At 51.3% G+C, this 26967-nt stretch overlaps 11 protein-coding genes across 11 annotated transcripts; 8 read left to right on the top strand and 3 right to left on the bottom strand.

Moving 5' to 3' along the window:
* Positions 1-795: 795 nt before the first annotated feature.
* On the top strand, positions 796-2419 carry GCG54_00014961 (putative aldehyde dehydrogenase-like protein; the record flags this gene model as incomplete). The annotated part of the gene is made up of 3 exons (XM_045414782.1): positions 796-926; positions 983-1182; positions 1236-2419. 3 exons carry the CDS (start codon positions 796-798, stop codon positions 2417-2419), a joined length of 1515 nt encoding a protein of 504 aa, XP_045260904.1.
* Positions 2420-4168: 1749 nt separating this feature from the next.
* On the top strand, positions 4169-4960 carry GCG54_00014960 (Meiotically up-regulated protein 14; the record flags this gene model as incomplete). The annotated part of the gene is made up of 1 exon (XM_045414781.1): positions 4169-4960. The coding sequence occupies one exon, from the start codon at positions 4169-4171 to the stop codon at positions 4958-4960; it is 792 nt and encodes a 263-aa protein (XP_045260903.1).
* A 1029-nt stretch (positions 4961-5989) lies between these two features.
* GCG54_00014959 (Proline-specific permease) lies at positions 5990-7654 on the top strand (the record flags this gene model as incomplete). The annotated part of the gene is made up of 1 exon (XM_045414780.1): positions 5990-7654. The coding sequence occupies one exon, from the start codon at positions 5990-5992 to the stop codon at positions 7652-7654; it is 1665 nt and encodes a 554-aa protein (XP_045260902.1).
* Positions 7655-9503: 1849 nt separating this feature from the next.
* GCG54_00014958 (uncharacterized protein) lies at positions 9504-10378 on the top strand (the record flags this gene model as incomplete). Its single annotated transcript, XM_045414779.1, has 2 exons — positions 9504-9903; positions 9957-10378. 2 exons carry the CDS (start codon positions 9504-9506, stop codon positions 10376-10378), a joined length of 822 nt encoding a protein of 273 aa, XP_045260901.1.
* Positions 10379-11505: 1127 nt separating this feature from the next.
* Positions 11506-12963, top strand: GCG54_00014957 (Fe-regulated protein 8; the record flags this gene model as incomplete). Its single annotated transcript, XM_045414778.1, has 2 exons — positions 11506-12351; positions 12409-12963. 2 exons carry the CDS (start codon positions 11506-11508, stop codon positions 12961-12963), a joined length of 1401 nt encoding a protein of 466 aa, XP_045260900.1.
* A 1973-nt stretch (positions 12964-14936) lies between these two features.
* Positions 14937-16097, bottom strand: GCG54_00014956 (uncharacterized protein; the record flags this gene model as incomplete). The annotated part of the gene is made up of 1 exon (XM_045414777.1): positions 14937-16097. One exon carries the CDS (start codon positions 16095-16097, stop codon positions 14937-14939), a length of 1161 nt encoding a protein of 386 aa, XP_045260899.1.
* Positions 16098-17321: 1224 nt separating this feature from the next.
* GCG54_00014955 (Feruloyl esterase B) lies at positions 17322-18194 on the top strand (the record flags this gene model as incomplete). The annotated part of the gene is made up of 1 exon (XM_045414776.1): positions 17322-18194. One exon carries the CDS (start codon positions 17322-17324, stop codon positions 18192-18194), a length of 873 nt encoding a protein of 290 aa, XP_045260898.1.
* Positions 18195-18359: 165 nt separating this feature from the next.
* Positions 18360-21240, bottom strand: GCG54_00014954 (uncharacterized protein; the record flags this gene model as incomplete). The annotated part of the gene is made up of 4 exons (XM_045414775.1): positions 18360-19085; positions 19141-19407; positions 19456-20545; positions 20834-21240. The coding sequence occupies 4 exons, from the start codon at positions 21238-21240 to the stop codon at positions 18360-18362; spliced, it is 2490 nt and encodes an 829-aa protein (XP_045260897.1).
* A 1099-nt stretch (positions 21241-22339) lies between these two features.
* On the top strand, positions 22340-23230 carry GCG54_00014953 (uncharacterized protein; the record flags this gene model as incomplete). The annotated part of the gene is made up of 3 exons (XM_045414774.1): positions 22340-22414; positions 22470-22949; positions 23003-23230. 3 exons carry the CDS (start codon positions 22340-22342, stop codon positions 23228-23230), a joined length of 783 nt encoding a protein of 260 aa, XP_045260896.1.
* A 356-nt stretch (positions 23231-23586) lies between these two features.
* On the top strand, positions 23587-25460 carry GCG54_00014952 (Protein bfr2; the record flags this gene model as incomplete). The annotated part of the gene is made up of 3 exons (XM_045414773.1): positions 23587-23635; positions 23688-23790; positions 23849-25460. The coding sequence occupies 3 exons, from the start codon at positions 23587-23589 to the stop codon at positions 25458-25460; spliced, it is 1764 nt and encodes a 587-aa protein (XP_045260895.1).
* Positions 25461-25814: 354 nt separating this feature from the next.
* GCG54_00014951 (uncharacterized protein) lies at positions 25815-26207 on the bottom strand (the record flags this gene model as incomplete). Its single annotated transcript, XM_045414772.1, has 1 exon — positions 25815-26207. One exon carries the CDS (start codon positions 26205-26207, stop codon positions 25815-25817), a length of 393 nt encoding a protein of 130 aa, XP_045260894.1.
* Positions 26208-26967: the final 760 nt, after the last annotated feature.

Below are 26967 nucleotides of genomic sequence, written 5' to 3'. Positions count from 1 at the left end.
GGCATTTGTTGACAGTCTTCAGGGGGTCCGACTTTGTGGGCTTAGGGAACAAAGTGCGAACGGAATTCTGCTAGGCTGAATCAGGCGTTACCACGTATCCGCGCGCAGATAGAATTGCACAATGGTATCAATTGGGCGTAACGAAATCCAGAGTTGACAAGAGCAGATTGCTCAGTTATAGGCATGTCTCCACGGGCTAATTTAATCAGTGGCGTCTTGAAAGTTGAGAACCCCGCAGCGCCAAAAGTAGTCAGGCAGGGGAGTCGTGAGCAACGTGTTTCCAACAACAGATCGGGAAGGTTTCCACGGCATTGTTTCCGGAAACCCACGCCACCTGACAAAAGTCTTGGATAACGCCTGATAGCCTACTAAGCCTGATTGCAACAGCTTGCTAGAGAAGATCAACCTGCATATCGAGGCATGTTCCCTTCCCAGCCAGGGGTGTTGATACCACAGTTCCAGAAACAGAAAGGCACAATCGCGGGGTAACCCCGCGACTGAGACGCGATGCACCCACGATGGTAAGAATCGTTATTTCGATCAAGAAGCGATTCAGAGTGATCAGCTCGCTGACCACATGAGCTCTCGAACGAGAAAGCGTTCACGATCCTGATCGAGTATACCGGAGTGTCCATTTCTATGTAAGCTTCAAAGATAGCTTCCAAAGCCAATACAAATGGGTTTACCCCCCAATGCTCATGCTCGTGTCACTGCCAGTTGTCTCTTGCAACGAACATCTTATGTCGCATTTCCTTTTTCCATATGCTGCGTAGACGACTTTTGCAATCACCCAACATGTCCCCGACCCTATCTCTCGACTTGCAAGCCCCCAACGGGGTGAAGTACACTCAGCCCACGGGTCTATTCATCAACAATGAATTTGTCGCATCCTCCAGCGGCCAGAGCATTGTCTCAATCGACCCTGCGTGAGCTCCGCCATGCCGAGAGAAGGTTCCGGTCATCATCGCTGATATCCAAATAGGACTGAGAAAGAAATTGCCAAGGTTCAGGCCGCGGACACGACCGACGTGGACAAAGCTGTCAGGGCAGCCTCGGCGATCATCAAACACGATTCTTGGAAGAAGCTATCTGCTTCCGACCGTGGTCTAAAGATGTCACGTCTTGCCGACCTCATCGAGCAAAAGCGAGAGCTCTTCGCTACCATTGATGCTTGGGATAACGGTATGTCGCATTCCCTTTCGATACGAGGAGTATGCATACTTATACGTAGACAGGGAAGTCGTACAAGGAGGCAATCGAGGGTGACCTGGTTGAAGCCGTTGGTGTGGTCCGCTACTACGCTGGCTGGGCAGACAAGTCGTTCGGCCAAACGATCAGCACTACCCACGAAAAGTTCGCGTACACCATCCGTCAGCCTATTGGTGTTGTGGCCCAGATCATCCCTTGGAACTACCCACTATGTATGGCCATCTGGAAGTTGGGCCCAGCCCTGGCTTGTGGTAATGCGATCGTCCTTAAGCCCGCCGACCAGACTCCTTTGAGTGCCTTGGTTCTGGCCGAGCTTGTTAAGGAAGCTGGTTTCCCCCCAGGTGTCTTCAATGTTGTCAACGGTGGAAGAGAGACTGGAACAGCCCTGGTCCAGCACCCTCTCGTTGATAAGGTTGCGTTTACAGGCTCTACGGCTACTGCTGTGGATATTATGGGCAATGCGGCAAAAACGCTAAAGAACGTTACCCTCGAAACAGGAGGCAAGTCACCTCTTCTTGTGTTTGAAGATGCCGAGTTGGACCAAGCCGTCAAATGGTCTCATTTCGGTATCATGTCCAACCAGGGACAGATTTGCACTGCGACCTCCCGTATTCTTGTCCAGGATGTAATTTACGATAAGTTCATCAAGAGCTTCTTAGAAACGACAAAGACCGTGAGTAAGTTGGGGAACCAGTGGGACACATCGACATACCAGGGCCCCTTAGTGTCCAAAGCTCAATACGACCGCGTTCTCCAATATATCGACATCGGAAAGAAGGAGGGTGCCACTGTTGCTACTGGTGGGCAGCCCACCACCGTTGCCGGAGATAAGAGCGGAAAGGGCTTCTGGGTGGCCCCCACAGTGTTCACTGATGTCAAGCCTTCCATGCGCATCTTTCGGGAGGAAATCTTTGGACCGGTTGTGGTTGTTCTTCGTTTTAAAACAGAGGAAGAGGCTATTGCTTTGGCCAACGACACTACATACGGTCTTGGCGCTGCTGCATTTACGACCGACCTCGAGCGAGCCCACCGTGTTGCCCAGGAAATCGAAGCTGGTATGGTTTGGATTAATAGTAGTCAGGACTGTGACCCTAGGGTACCATTTGGGGGTGTCAAGCAGAGCGGTATTGGCAGGGAATTGGGAGAGGCTGGATTGGAAGCATACACGAACATCAAGGCTGTTCATGTGAATATGGGAAACAAGCTCTGATCGCTGCCATCCACCTACATAGCAAAGCTTGCTAGTCTTTCGCGGAGTTCATGATCATCTACAAGCAGCCGGTTTCAAACAGCTGAGAGTCACTTCTTGTGAATCAGGGAAGAAACCATTGATGTAGACATCTGCTTTCTTTTCGTATTAAATCCTTGGTCAAATACGTGCGCTTCGTATTGAAGTTTTGGTTAAATACGTGCACTTTCAGGTAACTTCATGAGGCATAATGGATATCTTGTCTTGTCTTTTAGGGAAATCCTAATCTTGTGTGGAATCAGTCGAAGAGTTTGCTTGTTAGAACAAGGGTCAATTCTTCTACTCAAGTGATTAGAACGGCATTGTACACCCGTATCTGGCCTATTGGCCCAAAATGGAAGCAATTTCACAATACATCAACGATTGCCTAATTGAAATATGACAGAAAACACCTAGTACCATACAATAACTGCACTGTTTCTGTCGAGGACGGCAAACCCATGCTCTGCTTTCTGGTAGAAATCTAACTTTGAGAAAAATTGACGAGCACGATTCTGGGATGTTTACGTGCAATTACGCTCCTCATCCTACTATCTCAGCGTTCTTCTCGTGATGTCCTGCTTGAAAAGCTTCCCAGTCGGAGGGGCCGTGGAAGAATCTGACGTGGTGTGTGACGCAAGTGGCATAGGAGAGCCTGGTCGAACTATCTGAGCGCTCTCCCTTTCCGGGGAAGCTTGCTTGTTTGAGCGATTTTGGACGTGAGACGTGCTATACCACTTATACTTCTGGGGCGTCAAAGATCATTTAAATGGAATCTGGACCAAGACTGTGTGGGAAATGTTTAAGCAAAGTGGCTAAATCATCCCGGAACTGACAAACACTTTTCGTTTTTTCAACCGATCCAAAACAATTTCGTTAGTCATTATTCTCGCCATTCCGCGACAATGAGCTCAACGGCCTCAACGACTGTCACTGCTACGACGATGCACATCCCCAGCATCAAGCCAAAAGAGGAGTCGCACCGTTTTATAAAGAATTCTTTTGTGAATACTTATATAACTAGGGATATATAAGAGGACCCCCCTACTCTAACTACCCCCTATATATCTAATTACCCTTATTAACTACTACCCTATTAAGTTATAGTATTACCTTAAGTTCTACTAATAAGTTCTCTTAATTTAAATAATTTAATTAATTTACTTTATAATATTAGTTATTAATTATTTTATTATTTTTAAATACTTTAGTAATATCTTTAAACTTATTAAATATTTTAAGAAGAGATAGATTATAATAACTATATTAATAGAGGATAATATATATTAATAAGTAATAGAAGAATAATACTTCTTTAAATCTATTATAATTCTAAGGGAAAAGGTATCTATTTTAAAACTTATAGATATTATCCTCTTTTTCTCTAATAAACTAAGTAAAACTATTACTACTTTTAAAGTAATAGTTATAGAAGTAATAAATATAGTATTACTTTAGTATTTTAATATAATAAGTTATAGTAGTATAAAGAGAGAGATACCTACCCCCTAGTAATTCGTACTCTCTTTATATACCCCTATAGGTAGCTATAGAGGTTTCTCTATAAAGCCTAGGCTATCCTAGCCCTTAAATATTTCCCCGTGAGAGTTATATAGTAGTTAACAAGGTGCGCCTCTAGGCAGCAAACTGCGAAGAAAAAGTTAGAAGGGAAGAAAGGAGTCGCACACCAGACATGGGCACGAACTCAAGAACAAAACTCCTCTTCAAGCCATGTCCCACGGAGACGTGGTTCTTGCTGGTATTCCACGGCACCCAGATTTCCAGTCGCATCGGCAGTGGCAGCTTGAGCACATAGCAGCTGCCTTTAGGCACTGGTACCGAGAAGGCTACATTGAGGGCATGAGTGGTCATATCTCCGTTCGTGATCCAGAATTTCCCAACGCTTTCTGGACCAACCCGTTGGGCCGACACTTCGGTCTCTTAAAGGTCAGCGATATGATCCTCGTTGGTCTCGACGGGGCTGTCCTTGGAGGTAGTCGAGCACCGCCGAATACAGCCGGCTTCCTCATTCACGCCTCAGTGCATAAGGCCCGGCCGAACGCCCATGCTGTCTGCCACTCTCACAGTGTCCATGGGAAAGCTTGGTCCGTTTTTGGCAGACGACTCGAAATGCTGACCCAGGACGCTTGCAAGTTCCGCAGAGACGCACACAGCGTTTATAACAGCTACGGCGGGGTTGTACTGGGTCGCGAAGAGGGCGATCGTATCGCAGCTGCTCTAGGGCCGAATGGAAAAGGCTGCATTTTGAGAAATCATGGCATCCTGACAGTAGGACAGACGGTTGATGAAGCCGCTTTTCTATTTACATCCATGGAGAGGTCTTGCCAGGTCCAACTTTTAGCAGAAGCAGCAGCGGCAAATGGCCTAGGGAAGGTTCTGATCACGGATGAAGAAGCCGACTTCAACTTCGATGTAGAGAGCGATCCGGAGATTTGTTACTGCGAGTTCCAGGTGTACTATGACCTGGAGGAGGAGTTATCTAAGGGAGATTTCAAGAAATAATCTTGGCTTTTTCAAGTTTGTTGTGTGGGCAGAACAAAGCTTTCAGATTGTTAGTAGCAGAAATTGGCACAGCAGATGGAATTTCTTTTTTCTCCCGTGTGTAACCATCTTTAGATGAATTACTAACTAAGTTTATTCTGTGTTCATTCTTCTGCCGTGAATGTCATGGAACCATAGGGCTGCTTGTTGACTGGTTGGCGGTGTAAGCTGGAAGGACATGGTTACCCGAAAAAGACCGAAGTTCTGCCTCAATACTTGACAGTCACGGACACTTTCATGAGCATCCGATCAAGGCTTCCTCGCGTTGTAATATCTCAAGGCGTTCTACGGTGATTTGAAGCAATGTTCCATGACTCCTATGGGCAGGGAATCTACTTCTCACAGGGTGAGAGGCCGCAGGTGTGCTTCCAGCGTCATCGGGATATTGGAGTGTTGGCCGACTTCCAGTTCAGAACGATACCAAAATCCATGATTATTAACACAAATTCAAATAACCGTCATCTTATTGGCTGTGTGCTGGCATTGAGCTATGTGAATGACAAGATAGCTTGGTGAGCGATGCTGGCCCCCATGCTTATCTCTTGACTCGTAACCCCTAGCCCTTGTAGGACGGCCATTACCCCCCGTTGACCCCAATCACTACCGGCAATCCTTATCCATGCCTCCCCATGGGGAAGTCTACTACGTGTGTGTTATCGAAGCCAGTGGTGAGCATTATCATCATCAGCTGATAGCACCGATCAACACCCTGGCTCACCGTTATCTGATATCCATCCCCCTCTCTCCAACTCGGTCTCCTAAGTTCACCGACGTAGAAAGTATCCACGGACGCATCTTGTCCAATCATTTGTTAATGGTATGTACGGATGAATGAGCTTTGCAAGTAGAAAAGGTTGCCTATTAGCTCCCTCGTCGAAATGTAGAGGTTCAAACCTTTCTGCAATGCTGCAGCCCAAAATTTCTAGATCTACTTGCTCTTGCCCTCGTGTCTCCAGATCTTGTCTTTTTACCGTTGAAGAAAGCTCAAAAATGTCATTACCTTCGGATTCCTCGGATAAGAGAGATGTCGGCAAAATCAACGTTCCAGTGGACAATGAGGTAACCCGGATCACCTCAGTAGCTCATGGAGAAGTGGACGAAGAGCCAGGCCGTATTGTGGAAACGCAGCGTGGTCTCAAGTCACGTCACGCCCAAATGATAGCCCTCGGAGGCACCATCGGCACCGGTCTTTTTGTAGGGTCAGGGCAGGTTCTCCAAATGGGCGGGCCCTTGTTCCTTTTGCTCGCGTATTCGACGATCACAATTCTTCTATACGGCGTTGCAACGGCAACTGGCGAGATGTCAAGTTATCTGCCTGTCCCAGGTTGCTCTGTGGCATACTATGGAAACAGATTTGTTTCTAAGAGCCTGGGCTTTACACTGGGATGGGTTTACTGGTATATCTTCGCAATCACCGTCCCGGCTGAAGTCAACGTCACCGCCCTCATTATCGAATACTGGAACCCCCCCGTCCATACCGCTGTTTGGCTTGTGCTCGTAGGCGGTGTAATTATTCTTTGTAATTGCCTGCCTGTACGCGTCTATGGAGAAACGGAATTTTGGTTTGCGTCGACCAAAGTCATCGGAATTCTAGGTCTTCTCATCATGACCGCGGTGCTTTTCTTCGGTGGAGGACCTGCAGAGCCCCTATACTTCAAGCACTGGAGCAACCCGGGACCTATAAACGCATACCTTGTTGAAGGACCTGTTGGGCATCTTTGCGCTTTCATCAGTTGCACCACATTTTCCGTTTATGCCTTTGGCTTCGCTCCAGAATTGATGGTCATCACCGGCGGAGAGATGGAAAGTCCGAGAACCAACATTCCAAAGGCAACCATTCGCTACTTCTACAGACTTATCACCTTCTACATATTGGGCGCATTTGCGATTGGAATTCTTGTCCCCAGCACTCACAAACAGTTGTTATCTGCTGGGTCCGGCGCTGCAGCGTCTCCTTGGGCCATTGGTGCCCGTGACGCTGGCATTAGAGGTCTCGATTCCGTCATCAATGCAATGATCGTCCTTTCCGCATGGTCGGCTGGCAACTCGTACTTGTACCTCGCAAGTCGAGCTCTTTACTCTCTAGCGAAGGCTGGCAACGCTCCGGCCATTTTCTCCCGCTGCACAAACTCGGGTATCCCATATTATGCAACTGGCTTCAGCTCACTCTTCAGCCTTCTTGCGTTCCTCAATATCTCCAGAGGCGGTTCGGCAGCAGCAGTCTTCAACTGGTTCGCTAATCTCATCAGCACGGGCGCGTTCCAAAGTTGGATCTGCTGCTGCGTCATATATATGCGATTCCGGAAGGCCGCCGACCATCAAGGGATTGCAAACATGCCATTTCGGTCCCGTTTCCAGCCCTACTCCTCTTGGGTTAGTGCTTGCGGTTTCAGCATTCTACTGCTTTTGAATGGTTACAAGGTTTTCGTGAGGGGCTACTGGGATATAAGCACATTCATCACCTCATATGTCGGGATCCTGATCTTTGCGTGCCTTTACTTGGGCCACAAGTTCACTGTCGGACGTTGCGACAAGTTAGCTCTGTCTCCCTCAGAGGTTGACTTGGTCTCTGGTATTGACGAAATCTTGGCCGAAATCAACACTCCTGTCGAGCCTGAGAAGTGGTATCTCAAGTGGAAGCTTCTCTTTGAGTGAATAGTAATACACTCCATGAGCTCAGGTGGTGGACGAGGCTGCTGCCTCCCATGCTTGCGTACATGTACCCAATGATAGCACCTCGCTTACTTATCACGGAATGAAAACGGAGTTTCCACGTCAAATTTGCCCGATGGTAGCGCCTCTCAGTGTGGCGAAGACTAACCCAACTTTAAGAGACCACTGCCATTGAGAGGTTCCCAGGGGATTGTCGCAGGAACATGCAACTCTGGGTGTCGCCAAAAGACTCAGTGTACTTCACACACGTGTTTAACTTCGTTTTCATGATCCAGCTTCCTCTTCTTTCCCCAAATTTTCCTCCTTGGCGTTCTAGAAAGAGACAATTCTTCCTACAGGGTACCAACAGATATTGCCTGTTCTTTCAAGATCACAGGTCACAGAGAACCTTGACGGAAACAGAACGGATTGGTTTGGAGCAGGGGCGCTCCGTTCCAATCTGATGCGGTGGCTGCCGACCAACAACAATGTTGCAAGGAAATCATTTATTGGCAAGCCTGGTGCACACACTGGCAGGGCGCAAACTCCACCATGGTGTGGGCGCAAATGCACGATCAGGCCATCTTGGCATGGATGCCATTTCTTCTTGAACACCCCAGTTCCAACATGAGACGAAAGCATTTCCCCATTTGAAGAGTGAGTCTCTTGCTGGAAAAAGAAGGCGCCAAGCAAGCTGCCAAATGCAACGAACTTTTTGAATCTCAGTCCCCTCGCTTAGACAAATGCAACCTCGACGAACCACAACCCTGTCATACAGGTCACCGCTAGTCCCAATTTTATCCATGCTCCGGGAGGGAGGCTAACTTAGGGTCATTAAGGCCGGAAGCCGAGTCAAACTGATGGATCAGATAACGGCATGATCGGAAGCGAGACGGATCAGATAACTTGACTTGGCACGCCAGCTGAGATTTAGCGTTAATTCCAACATCAACGTCTTCTTGTGGCGTCAATGCCACCAAATGAGAGGCGATGCGTGATATATCCTGCTCGCTTGCAAAATTCTTGGCGCTCCATATATCTGAGCTGCACCTATGAACAATTATTGGCGTCTTTCGTGGTTGAGAAGGCTGTTGGTGCAGTGGGTGTCCCTGATGCCGCCGCTGTTGGTCGAGACAAAAAAGCCCATAACGCGGTGGAGATTCGGGCGTAGCAACAGATAACTAGGGCATTCGTGGATTGATGCCGATTCGCCTGCCCGTTGGGCTAATTTACGCCAGGGATGCGGCCGTTCCGGTCGCTTGGGAGAGCGGAATCGACTCATGCTGTTCGCGTAGCAAAATCTGCAGCTACTCCATGAAGACATTGCCACAAAAGAGCCAAGACCAGGACTAGGGTGTGGTAAAGCGGGGGGAACACGAGGTCGTGGGAAAAAAGCCTTTGGGTGCTAGAAATGCGGATCTGATAACTTTAAACGGGTCTAGACAAGGGGCCGGGACAGCGCCGCAAAACAGACTCTGGCGGGATCATTTCGCATGGGACGAGGGACTAGCGGGCTGGGTATCTTGGATGCCTCTTGAGTGTTGTGTCCACGGAGCTGACCGTTTCCCCCGGAGAGGAGATGGCCAGACCAACAGAAGGACCTGATTTGGGGTTTGATGGAATCAAGATCCTTTGAAAGAGTTGACCGGTTGGGCATCGGCGGGGCTTTCGGATGCCGTTTGCTTCCATGAAGTCCCAGAAGCGTGCAGTATATATGAAGGGAGTTTGTCATAGAAATTTTACTTGGCTCACCTCTTGATTTACCATCTTCCTGGATCTTCTCTGCACTCCAGCTCCGTTTTGACGAATTACTATTTTCCAACTATCTTCTGGTTTCTACATTCTGCTCACCATGGGCTACGCTATCCTCCCCGCCTTGATTCAAGACATCGAGAAGGTCTTTGATGTCTACTTCAATGCCTTCAAGCACGACGAGATGGGCGAGATCATGGTAGAGATTCTTTTCCCAGGCGGCACAGACTCTGAAGAGTTTCGCAAAGCGCACAAAGAGGGCACTTTAGCTTGGTGGCATCACTGCGACTACCAGTACACCTACAAGTGCGTCGATACTGAGACAGGAGAGATTGTCGGCATGGCCCTTGGCGACATCTATCTCAAGGAGCGCAGCGAGGAGGAGCGCAGAAACCACGGTGCCACCTGGCTCGAGGGCAAGCAGAGGGAGCGGGCCGAGGCTATTCTCAACCCCCTGCACGATGTGAGAGAGAAGCTCTTTGGTGGACGCCGTTACATCTGTGAGTCGCAACAACCTTAACGGTGATCTCTCTTGGCAATATGCTGACCCTAGGGATCACAGATAGCCACATTATCGCCGTCGACCCCAAACACCAGGGCAGGAAGGTCGGTGCGCTCTGGTGTAAGTGGGGCATGGAACTCAGTGACAGCCTGGGAATCCCCCTGTACTTCGAGTCATCACCCTCGACATACAAGCTTTACGAAAAGATGGGGTACGAGACCCTAGACGAGAAGGTCGTTCACAAGCCCGAGGTAACGGGGGCATCTGAGGACCATGTTGTGCCCCTGATGGCCAAGATGCCAGCTTGCGCTGGCGGCATGACCTTCAAGGAGTGGCGCGCGGCGGGCTACCCTCCTTTCAGTGAAGTGAAGAGGCTTCCCGCCACGCCCGTTGTAGATGCCGTAACGGCTGAGAAGAAGCCTGGAAGCGGTACTGTGGCCATCGAGGTGCAGGTGCAGGAGGTGCAGGTCTAGCTCCCACGTATCATTTATGGCGTTCTTGTTTTGGGCAACAGTACATGTACATGCATTTCGGACCTCGGATGATTTCCCTGTAGCTAATATTTGCGACTAGCATACTATGCTTCTTCCCAAAAGTCCCTTCCCCCGGTGTTCTGGAGAACGAAGAGAAGACACGCCTGCTTCTGTTCGCGGTCGGTCGGTTTAATGACTCGCCACGGGGATGGCCCATTTCGGTGCTCGGCACGACAATTAAGGTGAGCTCCAGGGTCCAGGACAGGGGCTTCAGGTCGCCAAGATGTTCGGTTGACGGAACTCTCGGTAACCGCTGGTTGGTGGCCTGGTTCATCACTCCCCGTTGGGCCCTTTGCAGGTCCGGAAATGCTTGTGAAAGCGACTTACCTTTCGCTCATATTATGGCCTAAACGGCATAACTCTGTTCAAAGTGATCGTATACACCTTTCTACTTAACCAAACTGAGCGAGATCGGAAAAGCTGCAGGCATAATCATTGCATGGGCCGAGGAATGAGTGCTCTGTACGTAATCGAACATCAGACGTACTGACGGAGTGAGTCCTGCTTGTATCATGCGCTAGTCCACATCATGGCACTAGATTCCCGTTCAGCTCGTTCAGCTCGTTCAGCTGGGTCCCTCCCGGTTCCTCTCCCTTTTGTTCACTTTGCGAAAATTTACGAGGTTTCTTTTTCGAGCGAAAGATCCCGCGATGATCCCACAGAGCGTGAAGAGACGTGACCCTCATTCTTGCAGGGGTTCACCCGAGGCCGAAGCGAAGCGGTCGAAATTCCGGGACCTAAAGCCGTTCAAGGCGCCTCTCTCAGCGCTAGCAATACAAGGCCGTCAGAGACCCTTCGGCCGAAGCGACATCGGTCAATTCGAGACCGAATCTACCGTCGGATGGTGCCTTTCATGGTACGTTCTTCGGGATCTTATCAGATCCATCTGATAAGTATTAGTGATTTCCGTCCCACCGGCTGCTTGCTGTCATGCCCTCCCATTCTTCATTCTCCTTCGCGCTTCGTCCTCGTCCCCTGGAAATGAGCTCATTGGCCGTAGATCTCAGCTGCAACTGCCCCCAACTTCAAAAGATATTTACTTTCTCAGATTTGTGACCGCGCAAAAAATGCCCGCAATTTTCAAGAAGGCGAAGAAAGTCCTTCTTTTCGTAAGGCTAATCGGGTACTCCTTGCGCCTCTACGCAGATTTCTTCGCGCGTGCCTACACGACGAAGAAGATCGCCTCCAAAACAGAATCCAAGGATGCAACCACGGAAACCATCAACATCGTCATTGTCGGCGCATCATTCGCAGGATACCATGCCGCCCGGCTCATCGCATCGTCACTCCCAACGGATGGCCCCTATCGCCTAATCATTATTGAGCCAAATAGCCACTGGCAGTTCACGTGGACTCTGCCACGATTCTGCGTAGTCGAGGGCCATGAGGCAAAGACTTTTATTCCCTACGGCCCCTATCTCCCCGCCGAATCTTCCCCAATTGTGCGATGGATTCATGACCGGGTATCAACCATCAGTGAGAAGATAGTCACGATAAAAGGAACCGGCGAAGAGATTCCTTACTCTCACATGGTTATTGCTACTGGGTCAGGGGTCGACATGTCATTGCCTTCAAGAGTTGGTTCGACGGACAAAAACCAAGGCGTCAAGCTTTTGCAAGAGTTTCAGCAGCGCATCAAGACTGCAAAGCATCTGGTCGTGGTTGGTGGCGGTGCTGCCGGCGTTGAACTTGCCACAGACGCAAAGGATCAATATCCTGAGAAGAGCGTGACCCTGGTTCATTCAAGGGATGCTGTCATGAACCGTTTTGGCCCTGAACTTCAGGCCGGGGCTCACAAAGGTCTGGAAGATCTCGGTGTCGAAGTCATCCTAGGCGAGCGCACAACCACTGATGTCCCAGTCGATGGGTTCGTTACCCTTCGATCTGGTCGAAAGCTTGAGTGTGACTTCTTAGTAAGTTCCGCCACCGAGGGCTACCTGGGCTGGGGCCATTTTTCTGACGTTTCTTAGGTCAACGCCATTGGCCAGCAACCATCCTCTCACTTAGTGAGTGAGCTCGCGCCCGAGGCCATCGCCAAATCAGGGCGCATCAAGGTCAAGCCGACAATGCAGATTAACGTGGACTCACTTCCCAACATCTATGTCTGTGGAGATGTTGCTGAAACAGGAGTCACGAACCCGAACGCTCGTTCAGCTATGAAGCAGGCCATGTTTGCCGCGGATAATCTTGTACTTTCTCTCCAAGGGAAGAAACCATCGTATCTCTATCAGCCTGCTTGGGCTGATGCAGTGATCAAGTTGACCCTAGGCCTGGTACGTTTTGAGAACTACAAGCATAAAAATGCTTCACCGCTGACCCAAGCAAAGCACAAATCCATTACCGCTTTTGGCAGTGGCGACACTGAACTATTGATCAATGGAAAGGAGAAGGAAGTGACTTTGATGATCAAACGAACGTGGCAACATATGGGGGCTAACCCATACGAAGACACGGAAACCAATCCGAGTCGCGCAAAGGAGCCCGCTGCGGACAAAGCTTTGGAAATGGAGAATGAAGTTGTCTAGGCTATTTGCATGGAGAGATCGTGCTTTGAAGGGAATCTAGAGCGGGACAGCGAATACCAGAATCAAGACGATCAAATCACCGTCAGTTCCATTTGTAAGTGTCCGGTGATACAGCTTTCCCCACTTTCCGGATAGAAAGGTTACTTCCATGTCGTGACCCCAGTGCATCATGTTCTCCGCCTCCGCCCTGCTGCAGTGGGCATTCGGGCACGTCGATCCGCCACTCTATCATGGAATTGAATGATCTGCTTTATGTAGAAATTGAGGGTTGTTAAACGCTAGTTTGACTTCATCTCGTTGGATTTGGATGTGTAAGAGTGTCTTGTTGTTGTATGGTTCCCCTGATCTCAGTATGCACCCATATCAGTGTAATTACATCCTACCAGACCCGATACTCCGCCGCGTTCGCTTCCGGGCTTCTCTCGGGCCAATAAGCTTACATCTCGGCTCGCGGTATCAAAATGTAGACCTAATTGCGCTTATTGGCCAATGCACCCGTCTCTTTTCTTGCAATATCCGCCAGCGTAACACCGTTCATATGCCAAACATAAGCAGGACTATCTGCGTACGAGGGCTTCCAATTATTGACTGTAAATGAGTCTCGTCGAGCATTCAAAGAACTTGGACGCTTGGATTCGAGAAGAAAGCAGCCGACGGAGGGTTCTGACGGCCTAGGTGTCCTGTAGGACGTACGCACGCATCCCTCAAACAAGGGTGGAACAGACCGGGCAAAAGCGCGCGTTCGGAACTTGATATTTATAACACAAGCATCTCTGTGGTAAACGAAGTCAGGAGCTGAACGGCAGACAGCATGTATGCCAAGGCCCAGACTTGAGGTTACGATCAAGGACTGGGACAAAGATATGAGTTTATCAATAACCGAAGGTGCCGAAGAACTAGTAATCATTATCAAGGCCACATCATCTAGTTTGACGCCTTTAGAAGATGAATTAGTTGGTGACATAGTAGCACTAGTAGAGCTATCAACAGCTCTTCGGTAGGTATGCGGCGTTCTCGTAAGCGTTTGCGTAGTGACAACGTCTTCAGACTACGACCCCTAAGATCGTTTGCATAGTCTTTTAATTTCATCGCTTCAGGGGAATACGAGACACGCGACGAACGCGACGAATGTATTCAGCTGGCTTTATCACAATTGAGGTCGTGTATCGCCGGGGAAGCTCCACGCCACGGGGAAGGATGGTTACTGGCCTACTTGGAGGACTCAAAGAAGGTGGACGATTTCAATGTCATCATCACGGGGTGCAACTCCGACATTAAGCTCATCGACGACTACTTGCCTTAGGAAAGCAACATGTTCCGTCTGCACTTCGCAAAGGGTTTCTTGTTCCGGTGGTGGTTTTGAGAATCCTCAGCAAAGCCGAATGTAAGCTAAGAGCCCAGCTAGGCGAAGAGTTTGGTATCTGGGCATGCGAAGGGTTCAAGTATATGGTCATCGCGTACCTGAGCAGACAGGTGTACAGTGCGACCCGGTCATAGTTTCACCTCGCCGACCCTGTCCCCCATTGACTTTCTACCGCAAAGTTTCTCTATAAGACGGTCGGTAACCTGGAAACTAGGATGGTCTATTGTGTTTCCACGTTGTGGCAGCTACAATAACCATGCGGTAGCATACACTGACCAAACTGTAATGGGACTGTGGAGGAGGTTAAGGGACAGAAAATAGTGAACAGACAAAGTTCAAATCACTACCTCGTACTCGCAATGAATGGACTTCTTCCTATATACCTACAAGTAGCAGACACGGTTGTATTCAAATCCAACCACTTATCTTCAGGCAGCTGCAGGACAAGTCGTGATGTTGTAGGAGAAACACGTTCTCCAAACGCGCGCGAGCAGAATTCCTTATTAAAGTGGTCGTCTCTCGTTTCACAACCGAGCGCAGGGAACGTACAGCCTGGCTTCTCAAGACCGTGGGCAGCGCATTAATCTTAGAAAACGTCTGCAAGATTAACTTAGCTGTGATCATCGATACACAACTTCTCGATACAATTGCAGCACGGCTTGCCCCTCTCTTTCAAGCAAGAGCATCTTTCGCAAATCTCGTGGAGGTTGAACTCTCGCAAAGCCTCCTTCCCCTTTTCCGTGTTGTAGAGAAAGTCCACGCAAGCATCACACCGCATCTTCCAGAACGTAGAGGGGTTAGTCTTCCAGAGCATACGTTGTTTGTCGGGGAACTTGTGACGCGGCTTGACAGTGAAGCAGGCATAGCACGCAAACCTCAGGACGGAGGAAGCATCGAAGTCAGCGTCTACGCGAAACCAGTCGACTCCGGGTTCCCGCCGCCTAACAAATTGAAAGCGCTTGTGAAGAGGCACCCACCTCGTCTTTATGGTGTTATTCATATGACGATTGGTCTGAAGAAGGTGTATCGCATCGATCATGTCGATGTTTTGGACAACCACCTCGAGCACGCTGGAGGGAAGTCTTTGGATAGGCGGACAGGAAGAGTTGGAGGCATCATTACAGACCGTGGTCTCTATGATTCCACCAGAAACTCTCGCTGACTGGTCGATTTCCTCCGTGGACTTCGTAACGTCTGATTTGCCGGTTGTCGCATGCGGGTAGACTTCATGTTGGAGACGGCATCTCATCGACCCAGTCTGCATGCGACCACATTTGTGGCAAAGAAAGAAGTACTCTCCATCTTTTGTGACTGATTGAAGGTGCTCGTATAGCTTTTCTTCGATGGCACATGTCCAACATCGCCGCAGACCCAAGCGGCTCATCTTGGCTCCCCTCTTGTCTTGCTTGTTCTTACGCATTCGGTCTCCAAAGGCCTCTTTCGGGAGAAATTGCTGACAGCCAAAGCATGCCCATCTTTTGGTCTTGCCAACATAGAGACCAAGGTCAACCTCTCCGATGAACCTGTTCTGGACCGATCGGGGCAACAAGGTTTTGGGGTTGAGGTTTTGGTGGAAAAATCTGTTGGTGACGGACATTCTCAGGACGTCTCGGTATTGAAGGTGGGAGGAGATGAGGCAATGAATGTCATGTGGCAGGTCCTGAAGTTTGCAGAACGGAGCTTCGTTATTGCAGCAGTCGTCGAGGTCCTTCCCTCCCGCTTCCATTCGTCGAAACACCTCTGTCGGGGGGTTGGATACAGTCTCTACCATATTGACGATTGTTGTAAATGACCTGATTCGATATTCTTGCTGTCTTCGGTTTCTCGGAGACACTGGGTTCTGTCGATCAACCAATGGCGCATCCAGATACTAAGATGTCGAGAACTCAAGGGCATCGTGCAGCAGCCATCAGAACAACAATTGCTGACTCTTGAGCTGCCAGTAAGTCCTCAGTGTTTTTGATGCAGGTTGATGTCAACTCAGTATGACTAGAATCTTCCATGAGTCAAATCTTACGCGCCCTGGCATGCACGTCTCGGCACTGCACCAACTCCCCTCGCTTCTGCCTATTCGTCCCACCTTTCTTGACCGTTCTCATTCGAGGAGAGCGGCCGGGCGTCGGGCGAAGTCTTAATGCAATGTCCATTTGAGGTGCAAGTCAATTGGCTAAAAATATGGTCTCTCCTCTGAATCAATCATCCAAGAAGGGGTACATCAAACTACCGACAGCACGGCCGACGAATCAGTCCCACCCGGCGCCGGCTACCGATCAAGAGCGGGCCCATCTGCTCCGGCAAGAAACCCGAGGCTCTCGGTCCCTCGGAGCTCTGACCTCATCTCTTTCTTTTGCTGTCAATCCCTCACAAACACGTCCCAAGATGCAACGCTGAATTGAACACCCCAAGCCTCGGCAGCCCCTGACGGCGCATTGCGGGGTCACAGCCTCCCGCCTTCCCCCGTAAACCACATTTTCCCAAAACGGTCGACACCAATATCTCCTTCCTTTTCAAACCTAGACATATACCACCAATCGTCTGTCACAAGTAATATATCCTTCGCAAAGCCAAGAATCAGCCGCTAGACTCAACTACCGACCACCGTTGCCGATAAGCAGGGACGGGTGGCACCCATCAGCAAATCGCAACGTTCGCCCTGAATAGCCGCGCAGCCACGCGGATGCTATGCAACGCCAAATTTGATGTGCCCCTCTCAATTTGCGTCCGAATCCGCGTACTGCGTATCCTCGCCTTGCAAAGTGACGATAGCCGAACATCAAGGCACATCTAGACCTTCCAATCTCGTTTCCTTCAGTTGAGCCGAGGCCGGTGATTTGGCTAATTCGGCGTTGATCCTCCGTGAAAACTTGGCAAAATCTTCAAGGAGAATACTCGTCTATAAAAGACTCCTGACTATCCTTCGTACTCGGGAGTATAAGCAGGCACTACCAGTAGAGCCAAACATCTAAGCAAACGCCAGATTCACACAATTTTCGCAATGTTGTCCTCTGCCGTGCTCTTCGCCTCCGTTTTGGGCGCAGCCAACGCGGCTCTCCAGCGCATCACAGACTTCGGCTCCAATCCAACTGGCCTAACGATGGATATTTCCATACCACCGACCCTGTCCTCTTCGCCGGGCATCATTCTCGCACTCCACGGTTGTGGCGGCTCGGGCGCGGCCTACTCCCGTCAAGCCGAATACATCCCCTTGTCTGACTCAAAGGGAACTTTTGTCGTAATCTACCCTTCCTCCACCAAGGACTTCAACTGCTGGGACGTCGCCTCGACCAAGAGCCTCACTCGCGATGGCGGTGGCGACTCGAACGGCCTGGCCAACATGATCCGCTACACGATCAGCAAATACTCCGCCGACCCCACAAAGATCTTCGTGACGGGAAGCTCGTCGGGCTGCATGATGACAAATGTCCTCTCGGCCACGTACCCGGATCTCTTCGCCGCGGCGTCTTGCTACTCCGGTGTGGCGGCTGGGTGCCTCGCTGGCTCTCCTGGATCGAGCCCCATCAGCGCCGACCCGAGTTGTGCAAACGGGCAGATCATCAAGACGGGCGCGGAGTGGGCTGCTCAGGTACGCGCCATGTTTCCTGGGTACAACGGTAGCTACCCGCGTATGCAAACGTTCCACGGCACAGCTGATACTCTGGTGACGTACCCCAATCTGGCAGAGCAGCTGAAAGAGTGGTCTACAATTCACGGAGTGAGCTTTACCAAGAATAATACGAACACACCTCTGAGCGGGTATACGCAGATAGTCTATGGAGACGGGACCAAACTTGTGGGAATTTCTGCCCAGGGTGTTGGACACACTGTGCCCGTGCAAGAAGACCAGGATTTGAAGTGGTTTGGCTTGTGAACAGCGCGTTGGTAGATTTGGATGAAGATTGGTATACATTAGTCTGCTTTTCTTGAAATGCATGACAATACGAACAGCATTTACAGCAAGTAGTATAAATGCAAGAACTCTGCCTTGAATGGCAGCCGCTATCAATACAGAAAAAGAATGCTTGGCCGACAGCGGCTAGAACATCTCCCGGAAATGGTAGAAGACATTGTCAACATAAGGGTTCGGCATGCCAGTTGTCGTTGGGGTCAACTCCGCACTGGACACCCCTCCAAAGCTGTCATCCCCTGTAGAGTAGCCGTTGAGTCCCATATAGCCTTCAAAGATCCTGCTCATCTCGGTTTGGATACGCGTCCCGTTGCTTGGTGACGGAAGGCCGTCCATGTTGGATGTTGGCTGCGGTTGTGGCATCGCAGGTGCCGCTGATGCCATTGAGCGGCCATATGGTGCGATGGGTCCAGGGTCTGTTGACAGGCGGCCGGTCGCAAGCCCAGCCATAGCGAGTGCTGCGGAATTGTGCGGGTCTTCGTCAGCCTGATTGCGGAGGCCGATACTTGGGGCGACTTCTTTAAGGGAAGAAATGGTGCGCCACAGACGCTGGGATACCCAACTCTTCGCAGATAGATCCTTGACGAGTTCTAGAGCCATGTAAAACTCCTCGCGGACACTGGCACTAAACTTGACCGGGGCGTGAACGGCAGCCAGGAAGAGGACAGAGATGGCCGAGGTAAGAAACTGATGGTAGAAGACCTGGATTTTGCGGTACATGTTTGTGGTGTTGTTGAGGTGGTTGAGTAATCGAATCGTATCTTTCGCCAAATCAACAACGCGTTGGGCCTGGACTGTATGGCTCATGATGCTAGTAGCGCTATGCAAGATCGGGGTGTAAAGCCAAGTGCGGATCTGAAATTAGGTCAGTCATCACCCGTCAGCAGCAAGTCTCTCAGAGCAAACGTACCTGGTTGAATCGAAGATACGTCCAAACCCGAAGCCTTTGCAGGTTGTAAGATGGGGTCATGGTCAACTTTTTGTCCTTGTCCCAGTTGCGCATTCTAACCTCCTCAGGCACAGTCTCATACCAGGACAGAATTTCCTGGTCCAACCGCTCCATGTCCTCATGGTGGAGTTCTCGGGCAAGAACAGGGCCAAAATGTGCCACTTGACGCCAAACCTTGGCACCCAGTCTTGAATAGGTGACCATGGCAGCCAGAAACGGAAATTGCTCCTTATAAACATTAGCTCATGCGTCATTCTGGGATACAAGACAACTTACAGGCAGCGGCAAGTCCGGATCGATTTCCTCGTCCGGGACAACAAATGGCAGACCCGTTGCGAAAGCCCACCTTCTGTCGAGAACGTAGGCCGACCAAAAACTGCTGAGGGCAGTCTTTCGCTCTTCCTCATCCTTGATAGCCATGAGACCTTGTTGGCGATGAATGCCCATCTCCAAACACAGCCTGGTAACTTGACCCATGACGCGCCATGCTGCGATCTCTTCGTTGGCCAGAAACTTGTAGCCGGCGAGCAGACAAAGCGCTGGCAGGCTGGTGAAGTCGACAGGGTCCACCATCAGCTTGCGGTTGACAACGGCGTCCATGCTGTCGATCAGCTTGATGGCCTTTTCGCTGTGCCCGTGCTCCTCCACCACGAGAGCACAACACATGACAATCTTGAGCTGAAGAGTCTTGTCATCATTGATCAACGGCATGGCGCCTTGCTTCCTTGCCGACTCCATGTAAGACCAAAGGTTGCGAACATGCTCGATGACGGACGGAATATTGATGACAGGGTACATGATGCCGACCTCCTCCTCGTGAAGACGACACAAACGAATCATCTCATCCTTGGTGAAGTCCCATAAGGGATCAGTGGGGTTCTCCTGGGGTCCAAGGCGGAAAGGGCTGTCCTCGGGCATGGCAAACGGAGCATTCTGGTCCTCGGAATCCCCGATGCCTTTGTAGCCCATGTTGTGGATGGTGTTGTTTGCGACGTCCATGTTGAAGGCCATGCTGGTAGGGCCACGGAAGGGTGCCTGCTTTGGTTTGGTCAACTCGGGCCGGTGGACGGAAGACAGCGAGCTGGCTGGTGACGCCTGGACGGTGCTCGAAGGGAAAGGTAATACTTTGTCTTGGATGGGCGCAAGACGCAGCGTTTCGGAACGGAGGGCATTCATGCTTTGGTAGAGATTGTCGACCTGCTCCTGTAGCCGGGCCATCTGAGTTGTCATGCTCTTGAACTCATCCGAGTCCTTGAAGTTGTTGGAGCAGCAGTTGGGGGCGTACAGGCACGCCAGGTTGAGGTTGCCGCATCTTTGGCAGGGAGTTTCGCCATTGCACTTGATTTTGCGTCTCTTGCATTCGTTGCTGCGAGGGGAGGAAGTGTGTTAGTGATTTGGTGTTCGTGCCATGATCCACCAGTCAATCGCCGTATAGACGAGGTATAAGTAGAGCTAGGCGGTCACATTGCGCCGACGGATTGCTCCAGCGATGGATGATTCCGGCAACGATATGACACTCGATAGGTACGAAGGGACCGGAGGAAACCTTACCAGGCTATCGAAATATACTGTCACAACCGCCATCAGCGTCCCGAAGTTCCACAAAGTTTATAGAGGGGGGTGGGCATGGCACGGGGAGGGAGAGAGTGTGTACGAGAGGACGTGACGGGAAAAGTCCGCGTCGGTCTGGAGGGGACGTGGGTGGAGGCATGGCATACGACAAACAGCCAGCCATGCACACCAGCTCCCAGAGGACTGCAACAAGATAAAGAGACAACGCACCCTATTCCGTTTGCTTCGCTGCTGCTTGGCTGCAGCACCTTCGTCTTCAGACTTTCTTTTATTGCCTCCCGAGACGGAGGGAGTACCGCCAGAGGGACCTATCGAGGCGCGGGCTCCCCCTGCTGAGTTCGCGGAATTGTCTCCGGGGGTCGCGGAAAGAGGAGAATGGGCTTGTTGATTGTGTGGAGAATAAGCAGAGGCAGCGCGGTCGGGTGGCAGAGGAACGGCTGCTTGGGTCAAATAGTGCAGGTCGCTAACCTGCGACTCGATCTGGTCCATTGCATTGCGAGGCACCCGCGGCCGGTTTCCTCTGGTCTGCTATGCTTTTCGTGAGCCGACAGTCGAGTCGCGATCCAGGAGATGGAGACAAGCGAGTAATGGTGATTTTTTGCCTGCGGCCCCCCTTGCCCGCCCAGTCCAGCCCAGGTTCAGTCAGCCAGGTGCCTCCTCCAGCGGGCTTAGCGGTAGCCTCACTGATTCCGCTGCAACTGTGCACGTGACCGGCCCGGATCCCGGCTGTCCGTCGCATCCGGCCCAGCACTTGGGAGAGCCCACTATAATTGATATCGTGGGCGACTGATTGGGCACTATTCGCGATATCCCGGTCAAGTCGCGATGGGTGTCGCACTGTGACAATGACCACCTATGCTTGGCGGTTGACCATCGCACGCCAGATCAATTGCACACTGTACATTGCAGATCTTGAAGACGGTATTGACATCATCTTGGTACTCTGAGTCTTTGACTGAGTCAAGACGAGGAAGCGCGCAGAATTGCACGACGGGATTACTGCCTAAATCAAGGCACCCTTTCGTAGTGCGTAGTTGCGATAGATTCGATCCGCTCCTACACTGGGTATCTCATCTCTTGGCAGCCACGATATCCAGATTGCGCTCATGCGCGTGTGATCAAGCTGACTACCCTTCTGGCATATTAGGCATCTTCATCGGCTACTTCAACGACGGTCTCGCCTTTTTGCTTCATTTCAGCTCGACAGCCTCAACAATAGTGGCCCGCTCTAATTGGGCCGACGGCTTTGCCGCGAAGACACCTGGATTCAATTCGTCAGATCTGGGCGTGGCTGCTGATGTCCGCATTTTACGTCGTGAAGGTGTGTCCAGATTAGGACAGCTGTAATGTGAAAGAGTCTAGTTCTCACCTCGCGCAAACAACACATGAAACTATGCGTGTTATCATGAGCTTCAACTATTTGCGTGGCCTAGGTTACGATTGTGTAGCCTTGAAGCTGTATAAAACCCGGTGGTTTATTCACCAGAATCATGAATAGCTCCTGGCTTCAGCAAGTCAAGATATCAAGCATCGCCTCTTTTTTTTTTTTTTTGGACCACTGTTGTATCATTGCCGTCAGACCTACGCAATGGCCCCCATTTACGCCGACCATCCATTCTCTTTGGTGTCGACGCCAATCTCGCAGCTTCCAAAAGATGTGAAGGTAAGTCATGTCCAGCAGCACACAACACAGAAGAGAAACTAACATGGCAAAACAGCTGACGATGTTCCACAGGATAGCGTCTGAAATGGCGTTGGTTCACAACTGCATTCTCCGAGGTCTCAACGCCATCTACCTCCAAGCTCCCCATATCAAGCCCGAAGACGTGTTCAGCTTCGCGAATTATATGCACCAGTGGTATCGCATGATTCACGCGCACCACAGCGGAGAAGAGCGCCTCTTTTTTCCGGCAGTAGAGAGACTCACAGGCATCGTTGGGTTTATGGACGTCAACATCGAACAGCACAAAAGCTTCCACAACGGCCTAGAATCTTTCGCCCAGTACATCAAGGCTCTCATCGCGCGGGAAGTGGCCTACGACGGTGACAAGGTTGTATCTCTAATCGACCGCTTCGGGAAGGATATGTGTCTTCATCTCGAAGAGGAGATTCCCACCATCTTAAGTTTAGAAAAGTTCGGTACCGAGAAAATGGCGCCAGTCGAGAAAATCTTCGCACAAGAAGCCCAAGAGGTCATGGTATATGCCAAATACTGATTACGGCCTCCTGTGCAACAGCTGACTCGGAGTAGCAAGAAATGGGTTTTCTAGATGGCTTGCCTTGGGCTTTGACTACCATGGACAGCGCATTTGAGGGAGGTCTGTGGGCAGACGTCCCGCCGGACCCTGTCGGCAAGTTGATTCTCAAGATTGTTCGATATGTCACCTGGTGGCTCCATCGCGACTGGTGGAAATTTGGCGCGTGTGATGGGAACGGAAACATGCAGCCGTTGTATGCTTTGAGAGACGGGAAGCAGTAAAGTTGTCGTGTCGCAGTGTGCGTCACTTGCGAAATGCGTAAAGAATGCAGTTGTGCTCTGATTTAAATGTTTATTCGAAAGTATCATCAAGCGGAATAGAATTGGCTCTGTGCTGCAAAGCCTATCTTCCTCGATGAAATTGAAGTGCGGATACCATGAAGCATGTCGAAGACAATGTGCCGGAGCCAATGAGATCTTCAGGCGATGTCCCGCAAACACCTTATGTAATCCAGTTTGTGGTGGGGTTCCTAATTCTGCCGCGCCTCACCGTCAAAAAGTTTCTTGAAGCCCAGAAATTTCGCCCAGGGCATTCTGCCGCTAATCGCCATACAACTGGACTTGCGACGGACGACAAAATGGCCGCCCGTCGAAGAGCATCTGACTGGGAAGACCAGCTGCCCAAGGGTATGCAGTCCGGTCGACTTCACAACCATCATTGACTGATTTAAATGCACAGATCTTGATCCCGAGGCCGAGCCTGTCGACGAGAGTGAGAACGACAGCGGCAGTGGTGAGAGCGAAGATGAGAACGTCGGCACGGAGCATTACGTTACTGTCGGGTACGGGACCGCGAAATAATGACACAGGCTTGAGAACCCATACTGACGGGTGTTGCAGAAAGAGCAAACTCCGCGAAAAGGAGGGGGTCTCACTCGGTCCTCAGTACCGCGGCGCGCGCGTCAGCCGAGATGCCTTGAACGACGAAAGCGATGGCAGCGATGTCTTTGAGGATGCACAGGAGCAATTCGACTCTAACGACGAAGAATACGACGATCCCGAGAACGCTGATTTGGCTGCGGACGAGGCGGCCGCCGGCGACGAAGATTTTGAAATCGCGAGCGACAATGCCCTTGGCGAAAGCGACGACGAGAAGCTCGATGAGTTCGTCTTCCGTGGCAGCTCCCAGCCGAAAGATAAGAAGAAGGCTGGACGTAGCAAGAGACCTACTGCCGCTGACTTCATCTCCGACGAGGAAGAGGAGGACCTGGAGGACAACGAGGGCGAGGACGAGGATGAGGAAGATGACGACGAGGAGGGCGGCATGGATCTCGGCGACGAGGAAGATGATGAGGATGACGAGGAAGGGTTTGAAGGCAGCGAAGATGACCTGCTGGCCGACCTCGAAGGCTCCGAAGGCTCCGAGGACGAGGACGAGGACGAAGAGGAGGGCGACGAAGATTCGGAGGAAGACTCTGACGACTTCGACGAAGACTCCAAGCCTCGCCGCAAGTCCAACAAGGCCGATGCCAGAGCCGAGCAGCGCAAGCTGATGAGCGAAGGCCAGAAGGCCCTCTCAGCAACCCTCTCCGCCGCGGCGCAACAAGACGCGCAGAAGGGTGTCGCCGTCCGCGAACAGCGCAAGACCTTTGACGGTCTCCTCAACATCCGCATCCGCCTCCAAAAGGCCATCGTCGCCAGCAACTCGTTCTCGGTCGTCGACACCGACGACTTTGAGCAGAACTCGGAACCTTACGAGGCCGCCGAAGAGGCCGCCCTCAAGCTCCTCAACACCCTCGACAGCTTCCGCGCAAGCCTTCTCCCCGCGGGACTTGCCCAAGCTGGAGAAAAGCGCAAGCGCAACGAAGTCGACGCATCAACCTCCAGCGAGGACATCTGGGAAGGCATCCAGGAGACCGAGCAGCGCGCGCTGAAGTACCGCAAGAAGGTGCTCGAGACATGGTCCACCAAGACCCGCAGCACGACCGTCGAGGTCAAGAGCCGCAACCTCATCTCCCAGCAATCCATCGTCGCCTCTCTGGAGGAGCAGCTTCTCAATACCGACCGATTGATCAAGCGCACGCGAACCCCCCGTTCCTGCGCGCCGGCGCAAGTCGCAAAGAAGCTCAACGAGGACCCCGAGATCTACGACGATGCCGACTTTTACCAGCTCATGCTCAAGCAGCTCGTCGAGCAGCGCACCAACGACAATGGCTCGACAGGCGCCGCCGCGCAGCCGACGGTCAGGTGGGCGGCCATGAAGGAGGCCAAGACGAAGAAGCACGTCGACAGGAGAGCGAGCAAGGGCCGCAAGATGCGCTTCAACATCCACGAGAAGCTGCAGAACTTCATGGCGCCCGAAGACCGCAGAATGTGGGAGCAGGATGCTGTCGACAGACTGTTCGGCACCCTGTTTGGACAGAGGATGGGACTTGGCGAGGAGGCTTCCGACGAGGAGATGGACGATGATGTTAATGCCGAGGAGGAGGGTCTCAGGCTGTTCAGGAACTAGGGAACGGAAAAGTTTTGTCTGTATAAAAATGAAGATATCCCAATAGAGAGGAGGCGCCTGTAGATTGCGCCACCAGCCTGCAATGAACACAGGTGTTCTTTTGAGGCCATCCCATTAGACGACGTGAGACTGCAAAAACCATGGCAAACGTTCGTTGACGAGCTCTCTTGGTGGAGCCAATTTTGCATGGAGCCAATATACCATCAACTTAACTTCGGCCAACGCTGAATTGCATCGCAAAAGCCTCGCCAATCATTGCGTTGTATTTGGCAAGAGAGGTAACTGAAGACCTTCGCATCATCGGATTGGGACACTTATCGAAAACTGCAAACCGTGATAATCACTATCCCTCACTTATCCTATAACAGCAGCACCAAGAAATGCCAGGAACAGCACGGCATGCGCTCCAAGATGCACCGTAGGCCCTCCCAAAGTCTTTACCTGGCCGCTGTTTGTGCCGTCCACCCGGGGATCCGTCAATCGCACATAGGCGCGATAGCATGGCCAGACATGCCAAAACGACAATGAAGCCGCCACCAGCCTGCTCGTGTCATCGAAGTCTGGTCGCCACAAGAACACTAGGCAAATCAAATTCGTGCTCAATAGCAAGCCGCCAAATGACTGCAGCACGAGTTGCGCGGCGGCGGAGGGCTTGGGCAGCTGGCTTTGCGGCTTCAAGATGAACGACGACGCCCCCGCGGTCTCGACCAGTGCGTGCAGAAGAAAAGGGATTCTGGAGAAGAGCATGGCTGATGGTTGAAGAGCAAATTACAGTAGCTCGTATTCGTTCGGTCGGCCGGAAGGTTAGAGGCTATACGTGACCGAGTCAACGCCGTGAATTGATGACGGATCGCCGAGAGAAAGGTCCGGAGAGTCCGGGTCGGCGCCGGCGAGACACAAAAGTCGGCGTGGAGCAACTCAATTGCCCGAGCGGAAATATTGCCGGGGATAGCGTCGCCTTCCGAGTTCAAAGCTCCTCGGTGTCAAGTGGAAGCGGGCAGATGTCAAGAAAATTGAGTGTCGGCGGGAGTTAGCCTCGGGAAGTTTAAAATTTGACTGGACGTTCCAGAAGACGGCTGGGCGGCAAAGGAGAGGCTTTCTTGAGCAATCATCAGCGAAAGACGTCGCTTCGTCGGCTCCCGTCGTTGCTGGTCAGCTCCATTCTAGGGCGTCTGACTGGCTGTCAGGGCGTGGTATTTTGGAGTCATGCACAACAGTGCCGTAGCAGGGTGTTTGATTACGCCTCCATGACCGCTTTGTGATTTATGCTGACGTTCTCTCGCTATCCATTACGTTTGGGGAAAATAACGACCGGTTCGCAATGTCGGCGAATCCCACAGGCCTGGGTACCTGGGTTAAACTCTCTCGTCAGAGCTTCAATGCGATGCAGGGGAGCTCCAGCAGTGGCCCAACCACCTGCCGCAACGGGCACGCGAGCTAGGAGCTAAACCATGAATCATGACGCGTGCTGCCCACAAGGAGGCGCGCGACCCTTTTTTTTTTGGGG

This window comes from Colletotrichum gloeosporioides (assembly GCF_011800055.1).
Source record: "Colletotrichum gloeosporioides strain Lc1 chromosome Unknown consensus_66, whole genome shotgun sequence".
NCBI lineage: Eukaryota > Fungi > Ascomycota > Sordariomycetes > Glomerellales > Glomerellaceae > Colletotrichum > Colletotrichum gloeosporioides.
Note: the sequence above shows the minus strand (reverse complement) of the source record. Positions and strands in the feature narration are given on the sequence as shown.